The sequence below is a fragment of the Coregonus clupeaformis genome, chromosome 34 (assembly GCF_020615455.1).
Source record: "Coregonus clupeaformis isolate EN_2021a chromosome 34, ASM2061545v1, whole genome shotgun sequence".
Taxonomy (NCBI): domain Eukaryota; kingdom Metazoa; phylum Chordata; class Actinopteri; order Salmoniformes; family Salmonidae; genus Coregonus; species Coregonus clupeaformis.
This window is the reverse complement of record NC_059225.1, coordinates 13095945-13111539: the sequence shown is the minus strand read 5'-3', so window position 1 is coordinate 13111539 and position 15595 is coordinate 13095945. Positions and strand designations below refer to the sequence as shown.

The 15595-nt window shown below is 42.1% G+C and overlaps 1 protein-coding gene across 1 annotated transcript in view; it reads right to left on the bottom strand.

Moving 5' to 3' along the window:
- Positions 1–15595, bottom strand: part of drd3 (dopamine receptor D3) — a 66155-nt gene that overhangs the window by 20787 nt on the left and 29773 nt on the right. The window contains exons 4-5 of the mRNA XM_041861294.2: positions 9002–9138; positions 5021–5217 (exon numbers count right to left, since the gene is read on the bottom strand). Of these exons, the coding sequence (XP_041717228.2) occupies positions 5021–5217; positions 9002–9138 (334 nt within the window). The remainder of the gene's footprint in view (positions 1–5020; positions 5218–9001; positions 9139–15595) is intronic.

Below are 15595 nucleotides of genomic sequence, written 5' to 3'. Positions count from 1 at the left end.
ATACAGACACATTAGAGATACAGACACATTACAGAGATACAGACACATTACAGAGATACAGACACATTACAGAGATACAGACACATTACAGAGATACAGACACATTAGCCAGCTTTTGACATTCTTAAAAAATTTGTTGGTATGCTTTGAGTAGCTGTGGTAGTGTGTTCCACTCGTCAGCGCCGGTATATAAAAATGTGTTCTTATCAGATAGACTCTTATATTTTAAACAGTGAATATTAGAGTCACTGTCTCTGGTATTATGCTGGTGGACATCTCTAACAAATAAAACATTGTTGGATAGGTACTGTACCTGGGGGCTGAGTCTGTGATAATTCTGTGGACCAGAACAAGTGTAATTAATTACTACTACCATTTTTTCCACAGATAGACAGCCTAGCTGCTTAAAATACTCGACCTCCAAATGAGTATGAGTGGGGAGTTTAAGTACAATTCTTACAAGCATGTTTGGCTGGTAGCTTATTATTTAGATGTTAGGGGCTGCTGGTGAACAATGATGTGCAGGGATAATCAAAGTGACACTGGACTAGCTCATTTCCCAGTCTTTAGGGTGTCTATAGCTAGGTTTCCATCCAATTGGCAACAGATTTTCATGCAAATATTCTAAAATCTGCAGAAAAACAATATGCGCATTTTCCCATCAGAGTTGTGTTTCCATCAAATTGACTTGTTGCGGATAAAATAAATGTTGCGGTTAAATTCCCATGTACCGAATAGAAAACAGAAGTTAAACGGGTTTCCATCACATTTTCAACTCTAGGCCTACTGAAAATGATGCGTAGGTGCCTACTCTGGTATTGGCACATGCACTATAGCCAACAGCTCGCCGATACAGTGTGGGTATAGCCTATATGATGAGATCATTATGGACCAGAGTGCAAAATTATTTTTATTTGTCAAACGGCAGCCAAGCATCGATCATCGTCACCAGAACAAGACCCTCGATATTTATTGAAAGGAGCATCAAACTCATCACCGTGCACTTTCAGTGCCGTGTGAAGTTCATCATAATTTATTTGTTCTGTAGACTAATAAACCGCATGCTTTCCCATGATGTCATTACATTTTTTATCCGACATGTACTTTACTCGCATAAAAAGGTAGGATGGAAACCTGTTTAATGTCAAGCCATTTTGAGGATGCTGGAATTACATTTTGGACGAACATGCGCATGCCTACAGGAGACTGTTGAAGTAGCCTAATCAGATTAAAACATTGTGACTGGCCACATATAAAAGGTAATACATTTTTAAAGTTAAATGACAAATATTTAGGCTATATTGAAGCGTTAGGTTCTAGGTGCGCAAGGAATAGCCACTCGGATTGGAGAGGAGGCAGAGTGTGCATTAAGCTTTCCTGAATAACTGGGCCTGCCCGGAGCATATGTGACCACATTATTATAGGATGACTTGGGAGAATCATGATCTGCAACAGACCGCGCATTCAGTATCAGAAGTAAATATACAGCAATTTGTAAGTCGCTCTGGATAAGAGCGTCTGCTAAATGACTTAAATGTAAATGGATAGAGGCCAGGATAGATAGTTAGACTGGTAGACTATATTGACCTGTGGTATAGTAAAAGTTAGCACACGGAAAAGCGTAGTGCACAAGGGAAGTACCAAAATACCTTGATATAGGGCAGGCGCATGCAAGCAGATGAGGAAATTTGGCTATATGGAAGAAATTATATAATTAAACCTGCAAAAGAGTGAATGTTAACCAGGGAAAAAAACGCACTACCAACCTCTGTGCCCAATAAAAAAATACACAACCCTCACCAAAGCAAAAAAGAAAGTTAGACAACCCTCCCCTATTTTGGAACATCTCAGCACCCATTCCCCCATCCATCCATCTGTCAACATAGTAGCTGTTAACTAAACCACGTACCACAGGGCCCTCGAACACCTTAAACCGGATTCTTCAAATTCTTAATGTCTTTGCCTGCTGTGTTGCAGATGATCTTCATCTAATCTCTGATTGACTCCATTGAAATTGGATGCGGCGAAAAAATTGCATTCCCTTTATATAAAAATAAAAATAAATCAGGGCAGCATTGAAAGCTTTTCTCTCCATATCCATTTTTTCTCCAGTTAGCCGTAACTAAATCCCGTTCTAACATTCCCAAACAGCACTCCACTCCGTTAGTTCCCTCATCCCAGATGTCTCCTGGGATGTGATCCGACTACACAAACATCCCGTAATGGATATGATCCAAACCTGGGCTCAATGACTGGAAATGAGCCTGCAACCCGCCGCTCACATTAAGGATCTGATCTTACTACCATTTGTTTGACATTGTGATTTCTAAGTAGGTAAAGAGCGGACTGTAACATAAAGTGTGAACTACAATCCATTCAACCTGCTACCGTCACATCATGGACCTTACAGTCACCTCTAATGTGATGGAAATAACCCTGAAACATGCCTGAACGTGAATGTAATGATCAAAGGAACTTTCCCAAGCCCACGGATCCTCAGATCCCACATTATCATATACAGTGCATTCGGAAAGTATTCAGACCCCTTGACTTTTTCCACATTTTGTTACATTAAAGCCTTATTCTAAAATGGATTAAATAAAAAATTGTCCTCATTAATCTACACACAATACCCCATAATGACAAAGCAAAAACAGGTTTTTAGATTTTTATGCAAAAAAAAAAAAAAAAAAAAAAACAGAAATACCTTATTTACATAAGTATTCAGACCCTGTGCTATGAGATTCGAAGTTGAGATCAGGTGCATCCTGTTTCCATTGATCATCCTTGAGATGTTTCTACAACTTCATTTGGAATCCACCTGTGGTAAATTCAATTGATTGGACATGATTTGGAAAGGTACACACCTGTCTACATAAGGTCCCACAATTGACAGTGCATGTCAGAGCAAAAACCAAGCCATGAGATCAAAGGAATTGTCCGTAGAGCTCCGAGACAGTATTGTGTCGAGGCACAGAGCTGGGGAAGGGTAAAAAAATGTATGCAGCATTAAGGTCCCCAAGAACACAATGGCCTCCATCATTCTTAAATGGAAGAAGTTTGGAACCACCAAAACTCCTCCTAGAGCTGGCCGCCCGGCCAAACTGAGCAATCGGGGGAGAAGGGCCTTGGTCAGGGAGGCAACCAAGAACCCGACGGTCACTCTGACAGAGCTCCAGAGTTCCTCTGTGGAGATGGGCGAACCTTCCAGAAGGACAACCATCTCTGCAGCACTCCACCAATCAGGCCTTTATGGTAGAGTGGTGATAGAGGAATTATGATTATGACTAAAATTGTTAACCCCAATACTGATGATGACTGTGTGAACTGTGTTAGGGTTATCATTATAAACCCACTAACAGAGGGGGTGAGTTAGAAACTGCTGAGACAAACATTCCAGGATGAAGGGGACTGAGAAACTGGTTAAAGGCCTCCTAAAGGTGGGCGGAGCAAAGTGCCTTTGTGTGAAGTAGTATAAAAGCTGTATATGTGTTTTTTGGCGGCAGAGCTCTCCATGATTAAACATACAGATCATTCTTGCTGGTTGTGGACCTTTGTTTAATTCATGATTAAACCAGAGCCTTACACCCCCTGGGAATTATTCAGAGCATTAAGTTTGATTAATTAGAGATAGAAATTCTCGTGACAAGTGGCCAGACGGAAGCCACTCCTAAGTAAAAGGTACATGACAGCCCGCTTGGAGTTTGCCAAAAGGCACCTAAAGGACTCTCAGACCATGAGAAACCAGATTTTCTGGTCTGATGAAACCAAGATTGAACAATTTGGCCTGAATGCCAAGCGTCATGTCTGGAGGAAACCTGGCACCATCCCGACGGTGAAGCATGGTGGTGGCAGCATCATGCTGTGGGGATGTTTTTCAGCGGCAGGGACTGGGAGACTAATCAGGATCGAGGGGAAGATGAACGGAGCAAAGTACAGAGAGATCCTTGATGAAAACCTGCTCCAGAGTGCTCAGGACCTCAGACTGGGGCGAAGGTTCACCTTCCAACAGGACAACGACCCTAAGCACACAGCCAAGACAACGAAGGAGTGGCTTCGGGACAAGTCCCTGAATGCCCTTGAGTGGCCAAGCCAGAGCCCGGACTTGAACCCGATCGAACATCTCTGGAGAGACCTGAAAATAGCTGTGCAGCGACGCTCCCCATCCAACCTGACAGAGCTTGAGAGGATCTGCAGAGAAGAATGTGAGAAACTCCCCAAACACGGGTGTGCCAAGCTTGTAGCGTCATATCCAAGAAGACTTGTGGCTGTAATCGCTGCTAAAGGTGCTTCAACAAAGTACTGGGTAAAGGGTCTGAATACTTATGTAAATGTGATATTTCCGTTTTTTATTTGTAATACATTTGCAGAAATTTCTAAAAACCTGTTTTTGCTTTGTCATTATGGGGTATTGTGTGTAGATTGATGAGGGGGGGAAACGATTTAATGCATTTTAGAATAAGGCTGTAACGTAACAAAATGCGGAAAAAGTCAAGGGGTCTGAATACTTTCCGAATGCACTGTAACCTGAACTGAGAGGTGAGTAGAACTGAGCCTCTTTGCCCAGCTCTCACATCACAGATACGCTCCTTTCTCCACATCACATGGAGCCAGGCCACCTAGAGAGCAGGACAGACCTCACCGCAGGTCCATGGAGTGGTTATATCATCATCACTCCTCATGTAACCACGACGAGCCTAATATCTGGATAACCGCCTCTCTACTTCAGATCTCTCCAAGATCTATGTTTCCGTGCACGTTCTGTGTGATGGTGGAAGACATTTCATTATGGTTGTGTCACATGACAGATGCCACTTGTGACATTGACTATTCATGAGTGAAATGTTGATGTGAGCGTGTAGTGCTTTTTCATTTATTTATCTATGTGAGTCCCATTGAGATTGCCATCTCATCTGTAAGGAAGTCCTTACACAACTATGTGGAGATTTATGAGAGTGTATGCACTCACTTCAATGTACATTTGCACTATCACTGTGGGACCATATTTCTGTGTTCTCACCGCGGAGGGCAGGGCCGAGCCTGGCTGGACCTTTCCACTTCTGGCCTGGCGGAAGGCGATCCTCTTCCTCCTTTTCCGGAGGAAGACATAGATGCGGACGTACACCAGCAGGGTGACGATGAAGGGCAGGTAGAAGGATACCACCGACGAGTAGATGACAAAGTCGGGGTTGGAGATGGAGCACACCGTCGGGTCGTCTGAGGAAGAAGAAAACAACCATTAGGAGAAGACGACCATGATCTAATTACTAAACACTTACAGTACGCCTCTACCTGATCTGAGCTGAACATCTAGTCCAGTGGTTCCCAAACTGTGGGTCAGGACCCCCTTGTGGGTTGTGGCAGGGTTTAATAAAATAACAAAATACAATTCAGGATGGAGAAACGCTTTCAGTGTAAACTTAAACAACTAAAACCAAATAGAAAATATGTAGAAAAGATCATGGACATATATATTTTTATAATAGCCTAATCTTTGAGGACTTACAATCACCAAAATATAACCTAGACAATCAGGCCCCCATTGATTTTGTTATAATGTTTCAGCATAAGAACACAATTGTCACGATCGTCGTACGGAATAGACCAAGGCGCAGCGTGATGAACGAACATGTTTATTTATCATTAGCGATAAACACGGACAGTAAACAAAAACAACAAACGACTCGTAACGTCCTAGGTAACATAGACCAACACGGAACAAGAACCCACAAACACAAAGGGAAAAACAGACAGTTTAAATATGGCTCCCAATCAGATACAACCAGCCAAAAGCTGACACTCGTTGCCTCTGATTGGGAGTCACTCAGGCCAACATAGAAATAAACAAACTAGAACCCCCAACATAGAAATATAACACATAGAATGAACACACCCTGGCTCAACATATAGAGTCCCAGCGCCAGGGTGTGACAACAATATTAGCCATGTCAAGGATATTAGTTTAAAACTGCAAAATTCTCTCTCAGCTACATGGGCAGGTCAAAATGTATAAAATTGTAGAAATTGGCTTTAAAACTGCAAAATTTTTTGAAGAACAGGGTATTATTAATCTATTTTCTACTTTTTATTTGGTCTGTGTATGTTTTTTCACCCTTAACCCTTATGGTGGGTCGCGACTCAAAAGACACTTCAATTGGTGGGTCACAAAGCAAAAAAGTTTGGGAACCCCTGATCTTGTCGGAAAACACAACAACACTCTTTTGAGCACTGCTCATTTAGGCTTATAGCAAGTTCACTACAGTAAGAGACATCTTGTTGTGGACACACTTCATCTAAACATTTTTAGTACACATTCGCAAAATGCTACGTGCTCAAACCAGGTAGCATTTCAACACATTTTGTTCTATCTCCACTTAAATCCATGGGTTGAAATAATCATCATATTCTGATAATTGTCCCATTTCTACTACGTGAGATGAGTGAGTGGCATTGAGCCCTGTTGTGGTGTATGCACATTGCATGTTAGCACTCTGTTCATTCTAACATTTAACACTGTTTGCTCCGGCTCATGTACAGTTGAAGTCAGAAGTTCACATACACTTAGGTTGGAGTCATTAAAACTATTTTTTCAACCACTCCACAAATTTCTTGTTAACAAACTATAGTTTTGGCAAGTCGGTTAGGACATCTACTTTGTGCATGACACAAGTAATTTTTCCAACAATTGTTTACAGACAGATTATTTCACTTATAATTCACTGTATCACAATTCCAGTGGGTCAGAAGTTCACATACACTAAGTTGACTGTGCCTTTAAACAGCTTGGAAAATTCCAGATAATGATGTCATGGCTTTAGAAGCTTCTGATAGGCTAATTGACATAATTTGAGTCAATTGGAGGTGTACCTGTGGATGTATTTCAAGGCCTACCTTCAAACTCAGTGCATCTTTGCTTGACATCATGGGAAAATCAAAAGAAATCAGCCAAGACCTCAGAAAAATAATTGTAGACCTCCACAAGTCTGGTTCATCCTTGGGAGCAATTTCCAAACGCCTGAAGGTACCACGTTCATCTGTACAAACAATAGTACGCAAGTATAAACACCATGGGACCACGCAGCCATCATACCGCTCAGGAAGGAGACGCGTTCTGTCTCCTAGAGATTAACGTACTTTGGTGCGAAAAGTGCAAATCAATCCCAGAACAACAGCAAAGGACCTTGTGAAGATGCTGGAGGAAACAAGTACAAAAGTATCTATATCCACAGTAAAACAAGTCCTATTTCGACATAACCTGAAAGGCCGCTCAGCAAGGAAGAAGCCACTGCTCCAAAACCGCCATAAAAAATGCCAGACTACGGTTTGCAACTGCACATGGGGACAAAGATCGTACTTTTTGCAGAAATATCCTCTGGTCTGATGAAACAAAAATAGAACTGTTTGGCCATAATGACCATTGTTATGTTTGGAGGAAAAAGGGAGTAAATTGCAAGCCGAAGAACACCATCCCATCCGTGAAGCACGGGGGTGGCAGCATCATGCTGTGGGGGTGCTTTGCTGCAGGAGGGACTGGTGCATTTCACATAATTGATGGCATCATGAGGAAGGAAAATTATGTGGATATATTGAAACAACATCTCAAGACATCAGTCAGGAAGTTAAAGCTTGGTCGCAAATGGGTCTTCCAAATGGACAATGACCCCAAGCATACTTCTAAATTTGTGGCAAAATAGCTTAAGGACAACAAAGTCAAGGTATTGGAGTGGCCATCACAAAGCCCTGACCTCAATCCTATAGAAAATGTGTGGGCAGAACTGAAAAAGCATGTGTGAGCAAGGAGGCCTACAAACCTGACTCAGTTACACCAGCTCTGTCAGGAGGAATGGGTCAACATTCACCCAACTTATTGTGGGAAGCTTGTGGAAGGCTACCCGAAACGTTTGACCCAAGTTAAACAATTTAAAGGCAATGCTACCAAATACTAATTGAGTGTATGTAAACTTCTGACCCACTGGGAATGTGATTGAAGAAATAAAAGATGAAATAAATCATTTTCTCTACTATTATTCTGACATTTCACATTCTTAAACTAAAGTGGTGATCCTAACTGACCTAAGACAGGGAATTTTTACTAGGATTAAATGCCAGGAATTGTGAAAAACTGAGTTTAAATGTATTTGGCTAAGGTGTATGTAAACTTCCGACTTCAACTGTACATGCTCCACAACACAAGGCCCCTAGGAGGAAGACTGACTGAGACCGTATTCTCACTGCGAGAGATTCTCTAGAGGTTTAGAGAAAATACCATCGGCTAGACCTTTTACTGTAATATAAAGATGCCAACTTGTCACGTCTACCAAGCCACCCCCGGAGGCTTGCTCGAGAGTCACCCACTCCGAGCCTTCGGATGTAAACAGAATTGTCTTATGTAGCCAATGCTCCTACAGTAAAAATCTTAATAGTTTTTGAAAACTGAAATGTATAGACATTTTACTTATATTTGAGAAGTTTTATTGTGTTTTTACCTTCAAATGCAGTAATAGCCTGTTGCATGGTCGCCATGGCTTTAAGAAAACAGTTGGCAAAAGTGAATTGGAGTGAAACAGCATTGGCAGGCAAGATAACAAGAACTCCCCACATTGTGAATTAAGCTAATGTTTTAAGGCGCATGTAATGATTGTAATGATTTGCATTATAAGATCAAATGAAGCCTGATTTGTTTTGAGGTAATTAGCTTAATTGTAATATGGCTGGTTTAGCTAACTATATAGCTAACATTAGCTAGCAATGTTAATCAATTATGTGAGGCATGGCCTACAGTATTTGTTTAGCTTTCTACCTAGCTCTGTATAATGCATATGATACTGTATGATAACGTTTATACACTTCTGTATTTGAGAGCTGTACATTAGCTAATCGTTTTCTATAGCTAGGGTTGGTAGCCTAGTAATGTTGTTAACTAGCTAGCTGCTATTTTCTGACTCGTTCTGTAATTTGAGTTTGTAAATGGGAAAATGTCACCTGTACTCACGTGTCTCACCTGATGTGTTGAATCCGAACAGCAGGGGGCAGGAGACAGCGAAGGCCAGGATCCACACTGTCACGATCATGACCGAGACCCGCTTCCTGGAGCTGTGTGTGGTGTTGTAGAGCACAGGCATCACCACTGCTGTGTACCTGGAGATGGATCACACAGACAGACTGGTTATACTAACTAACCCTAACCCTGGAGATGTATCACACAGACAGACTGGTTATACTAACTAACCCTAACCCTGGAGATGGATCACACAGACAGACTGGTTATACTAACTAACCCTAACCCTAACCCTGGAGATGGATCTTTCACCACAGACAGACTGGTTACACTAACTAACCCTAACCCTAACCCTGGAGATGGATCTGTAACCACAGACAGACTGGTCATACTGACTAACCCTAACCCTAACCCTAACCCTGGAGATGGATCAGTCACCACAGACATACTGGTTATACTAACTAACCCTAACCCTAACCCTAACCCTGGAAATGGATCTGTCACCATAGACAGACTAGTTATACTAACTAACCCTAACCCTAACCCTGGAGATGGATCAGTCACCATATACATACTAGTTATACTAACTAACCCTAACCCTAACCCTGGAGATGGATCTTTCACCACAGACAGACTGGTTATACTAACTAACCCTAACCATGTAGATGGATCAGTCAGGTTATACTGATCTGTGACAAGATCCTACTGCACACTCTGAGAGAGAAAGTTTATGTTTGAGAGAGAGAGAGAAAGAGGGAGAGAGAGAGAGAGAGAGAGAGAGAGAGAGAGAGAGAGAGAGAGAGAGAGAGAGAGAGAGAGAGACAGAGAGAGAGAGAGAGAGAGAGAGAGAGAGAGAGAGAATTTATAAAAGGGAGAGGCCAAAGAAGTTAGAAAAGTTAGAAGTTAACAGAAAGAGAAAGAAGCAAGTGAAAGTCCAATGAGCGTGATATCAAGTTCCACAATGGAACAGCAAATGCAGCGCTTCTATATTGAAATTGTTTCACAATTACTCCATTTGGCTATTCAGCAATAAGGCCAGTAAAGCTTTGATTAAAAAAAGTATCACCCTTGTGTTGTATGCTAAGAATGCGTAATGAGCATGTGCAAACAGAGAGAGAGGAGAGACGGTGTCAGAGAGGGAGCTGTAATTATGGTGCGACCCGATTCGGACACGCATGCGACAACTATTTTATTAGAAACCGATTACTGCCATCACCATTGTTTACCGTTATCAACGTAAATATTCCCTTTCTTCTCACGGCGAACGTCATGGGAGAGGAGGAGGCAGGTTAATGTACGTACAAAAACATGACAGGAGCAATCTCCCTCTATCATCCTCTCTTTCTTGTTGTTCTTTTTTCAGGCTTTTTCCAAGGGCAGGTCAAAAAAGAAGGTGTGGGAAACAATTTCATAGGACTAGACGGCGAACAGTGAAGATACATTGGGCAAGAGTCATCAGAGCACTTCAGAACACTTCAGCGTTGAACTCTGAACATGTGAAACATAATGAAAAAATGTTTCGGTGTTTCTTATGAGCCAAACCGTATGAGTCAGTCCGACCCCTGGACCTGCATCATCACATTATCAATCACTTTCTATCTATTTTGATATCTTTATCCTAATATTTTGTATTAACAAACACCATAAACTATGGGACATTATGAATGTACTGCATTTACTGCAAATGTAGCGTAATACCACTGCATTTACACTACCTTTCAAATGTTTGGGGTCACTTAGAAATGTCCTTGTTATCTATGTAATGTGTCTGTATCTATGTAATGTGTCTGTATCTCTAATGTGTCTGTATCTATGTGATGTGTCTGTATCTCTGTAATGTGTCTGCATCTCTGTAATGTGTCTGTATCTATGTGATGTGTCTGTATCTATGTAATGTGTCTGTATCTCTGTAATCAAATCAAATCAAATCAAATTGTATTTGTCACATACACGTGTTTAGCAGATGTTATTGTGGGTGTAGCGAAATGCTTGCGCTTCTAGCTCCAACAGTGCAGTAATATCTAACAAGTAACATCTAACAATTTCACAACATATACCCAATACACACAAATCTAAGTAAGGAATGGAATTAAAGAATATATACATACTGTATATACTACCGTTCAAAAGTTTGTGGTCACTTAGAAATGTCCTTGTTTTCGAAAGAAAATCACTTTTTTTGTCCATTAAAATAACATCAAATTGATCAGAAATACAGTAAGGACATTGTTAATGTTGTAAATGGCTATTGTAGCTGGAAGCTGGATTTTTTATGGAATATCTACATAGGCTTACAGAGGCCCATTATCAGCAACCATCAGTCCTGTGTTCCAATGGCACGTTGTGTTTGTTAATCCAAGTTTATCATTTTAAAAGGCGAATTGATCATTAGAAAACCCTTTTGCAATTATGTTAGCACAGCTGAAAACTGTTGTGCTGATTAAAAAAGCAATAAAACTGGCCTTCTTGAGACTAGTTGAGTATCTGGAGCATGAGCAATTGTGGGTTCGATTACAGGCTCAAAATGGCCAGAAACAAATAACTTTCTTCTGAAACTCGTCAGTCTATTCTTGTTCTGAGAAATTAAGGCTATTCCATGCGAGAAATTGCCAAGAAACTGAAGATCTCGTACAACGCTGTGTACTACTCCCTTCACAGAACAGCGCAAACTGGCTCTAACCAGAATAGAAAGAGGAGTGGGAGGCCCCGGTGCACAACTGAGCAAGAGGACAAATACATTAGAGTGTCTAGTTTGAGAAACAGACGCCTCACAGGTTCTCAACTGACAGCTTCATTAAATAGTACCCGCAAAACACCAGTCTCAACATCAACAGTGAAGAGGCGACTCCGGGATGCTGACCTTCTAGGCATAGTTGCAAAGAAAAAGCCATATCTCAGACTGGCCAATAAAAAGAAAAGATTAAGATGGGCAAAAGAACACAGACACTGGACAGAGGAAGATTGGGAAAAAGTGTTATGGAAAGACAAATCGAAGTTTGAGGTGTTCGGATCACAAAAAAGAACATTTGTGAGCCGCAGACCAAATTAAAAGATGCTAGAGGAGTGCTTGATGCCATCTGTCAAGCATGGTGGAGGCAATGTGATGGTCTTGGGGTGCTTTGGTGGTAAAGTGGGAGATTTGTACAGGGTAAAAGGGATCTTGAAGAAGGAAGGCTATCACTCCATTTTGCAACGCCATGCCATACCCTGTGGACGGCGCTTGATTGGAGCAAATTTCCTCCTACAACAGGACAATGACCCAAAGCACAGCTCCAAACTATGCAATAACTATTTAGGGAAGAAGCAGTCAGCTGGTATTCTGTCTATAATGGAGTGGCCAGCACAGTCACCGGATCTCAACCCTATTGAGCTGTTGTGGGAGCAGCTTGACCGTATAGTACGTAAGAAGTGCCCATCAAGCCAATCCAATTTGTGGGAGGTGCTGACCCAAAACGGGCGAAGAAGGTGTTTAGCTTGTCTGGAAGCGAGACGTCGGTGTCGGCGACATGGCTGGTTTTCCTTTCGTAGTCCGTGATTGTCTGCAGACCCTGCCACATACGTCTCATGTCTGAGCCGTTTAATTGCGACTCCACTTTGTCTCTATACTATACTGATGTTTTGCCAGTTTAATTGCCTTGCGGAGTGAGTAGCTACACTGTTTGTATTCTGCCATATTCCCAGTCACCTTGCCATGGTTAAATGCGGTGGTTCGCGCTTTCAGTTTTGCGCGAATGCTGCCATCTATCCACGGTTTCTGGTTAGGGTAGGTTTTAATAATCACAGTGGGCACAACATCACCTATACACTTCCTGATAAACTCAGTCACCATTTCAGTGTATTCGTCTGGATTATTTTTGCAAGCTAAACATATCTCAGTCCGCGTGATCAAAACTATCTTGAAGCATGGATTCCGATTGGTCAGACCAGCGTTAAATAGTCCTTAGCACGGGTATTTCCTGTTTGAGTTTCTGCCTATAAGAAGGGAGGAGCAAAATGGAGTCGTGGTCAGATTTGCCGAAAGGAGGGCAGGGGAGGGCCTTATAACCATCCCGGAAGTTCGAATAGCAATGGTCGAGGAATTTAGCAGCACGAGTACAACAGTCGATATGTTGATAGAACTTCGGCAGCCTAGTCCTCACATTTGCTTTGTTAAAATCCCCAGCTACAATAAATGCAGCCTCAGGATATGTGGTTTCCAGTTTGCATAAAGTCCAGTGAAGTTCTTTGAGGGCCGTTGTGGTATCAGCTTGAGGGGGGATATACACGGCCGTGACTATAACCGAATAAAATTATCTTGGGAGATAATACGGTTGGCATTTGATTGTGAGGTACTCTAGGTCGGGTGAACAAATGGACTTGAGTTCCTGTATGTTACTACAATTACACCATGAGTCGTTAATCTTGAAACACACACCTCCCCCTTTCTGCTTCCCGGAGAGATATTTATTCCTGATTTCGACAGAATATCCTAAGAGAGCCATGTTTCCGTGAAACAAAGTATGTTACAGGCCTTGATGTCTCTCTGGAAAGAAATCCTTGGCCAGAGCTCGTTGACCTTGTTATCCAGAGACTAGCGAGTAGTATACTTGGAAGCGGTGGGTGGTGTGCGCGCCTCCTAAGTCGAACCAGCAGGCCGCTCCGAGTGCCTCTCAGCCACTGGGATCAGTTTAGTTGCCCTGGGGAGAGCAAACAAAGGATCTGCTTCGGGAAAGTCGTATTCCTGGTCGTAATGCTGGTGAGTTACCGCCGCTCTGATATCCAATAGTTTTCCCCGGCTGTATGTAATGATACAAAACACTTTCTGAGCTAATAATGAAAAAATAATACATAGAAAAACAAAATAAGTTTCCTAAGAGCTAGTCGCGAGGCCGCCATCTTCGTTGGCGCCAGATTCTAACTAACATCGACCACAGATTTTAAGGGAGTAGTCTTTCTTCTTCTTGGTGGAGCAATTAGCTAGCTAGCTATATCCTTTGCTAATTAGCTAGCTGGAAGGTAGGACCTGTTGTTTTTTTCTCCCTTAAGGCTAAGCGGAATGGTTTCCACTAGATAGCACAGCCACAAATTCAAAATGGGCTATGTCATAAAAATGTATGAAAACAAACATTTGCTTTTTGGTCTTAATTTAAGGTTAGGCATAAGGTTATCAGTGTGGTTAAGGTTAGGGTTAAGGTTAGGTTTAAAATAACGTTTTAAGAAGATAAATTGTGGAAATGGGCGGGGTTTAGCCATAATTAAGACTTTGTGACCTTGTTAACTCTCCCCTGTAACTATTTCCCACATCGTTGCTGTAAATGAAAATGTGTACCTGCTAAAATTTTACAAAATAAAAAATAAATAACTAGTGAGGATAAGGGGGAATGTTTTTGTAAGCAAAAGACATAGCCTGATGACAAATACTTTACTCAGTAAGGTCACATTCTATGGTCACTCCCACTAAGGCCATCATTGAATGGTTGATATCCCAGGCTTATACAGTGTGTGTTGTGTGTGCAATAGCCTGGGGACGACGTTACACCAAGAAACACTTACCTTGATGAAAGCCCCCAACCTAAAGAAATTGAAAGTGTCTTTCTTCTGGAACCAAGTTACATGTTCCTCAGTACACAAACACACACACAACAATATAACAAGCCGTACAGTGGGGTGCTGGGCCCAGTCAGGTCTTTAATACAACAATATAACAAGCCATACCGTGGGGTGCTGGACCCAGTCAGGTCTTTAATACAACAATATAACAAGCCGTACCGTGGGGTGCTGGGCCCAGTCAGGTCTTTAATACAACAATATAACAAGCCGTACCGTGGGGTGCTGGGCCCAGTCAGGTCTTTAATACAACAATATAATAAGCCGTACCGTGGGGTGCTGGGCCCAGTCAGGTCTTTAATACAACAATATAACAAGCCGTACCGTGGGGTGCTGGGCACAGTCAGGTCTTTAATACAACAATATAACAAGCCGTACCGTGGGGTGCTGGGCCCAGTCAGGTCTTTAATACAACAATATAACAAGCCGTACCGTGGGGTGCTGGGCCCAGTCAGGTCTTTAATACAACAATATAATAAGCCGTACCGTGGGGTGCTGGGCCCAGTCAGGTCTTTAATACAACAATATAACAAGCCGTACCGTGGGGTGCTGGACCCAGTCAGGTCTTTAATACAACAATATAACAAGCCGTACCGTGGGGTGCTGGGCCCAGTCAGGTCTTTAATACAACAATATAACAAGCCGTACCGTGGGGTGCTGGACCCAGTCAGGTCTTTAATACAACAATATAACATTTACATTTACATTTTAGTCATTTAGCAGACGCTCTTATCCAGAGCGACTTACAGGAGCAATTAGGGTTAAGTGCCTTGCTCAAGGGCACATTTACATCATTTAGCAGACGCTCTTATCCAGAGCGACTCACCAATTGGTGCGTTCACCCTATAGCCAGTGGGATAACCACTTTACAATTTTTTTGGGGGGGTAGAAGGATTACTTTATCCTATCCCAGGTATTCCTTAAAGAGGTGGGGTTTCAAATGTCTCCGGAAGGTGGTGAGTGACTCTGCTGTCCTGGCGTCGTGAGGGAGCTTGTTCCACCATTGGGGTG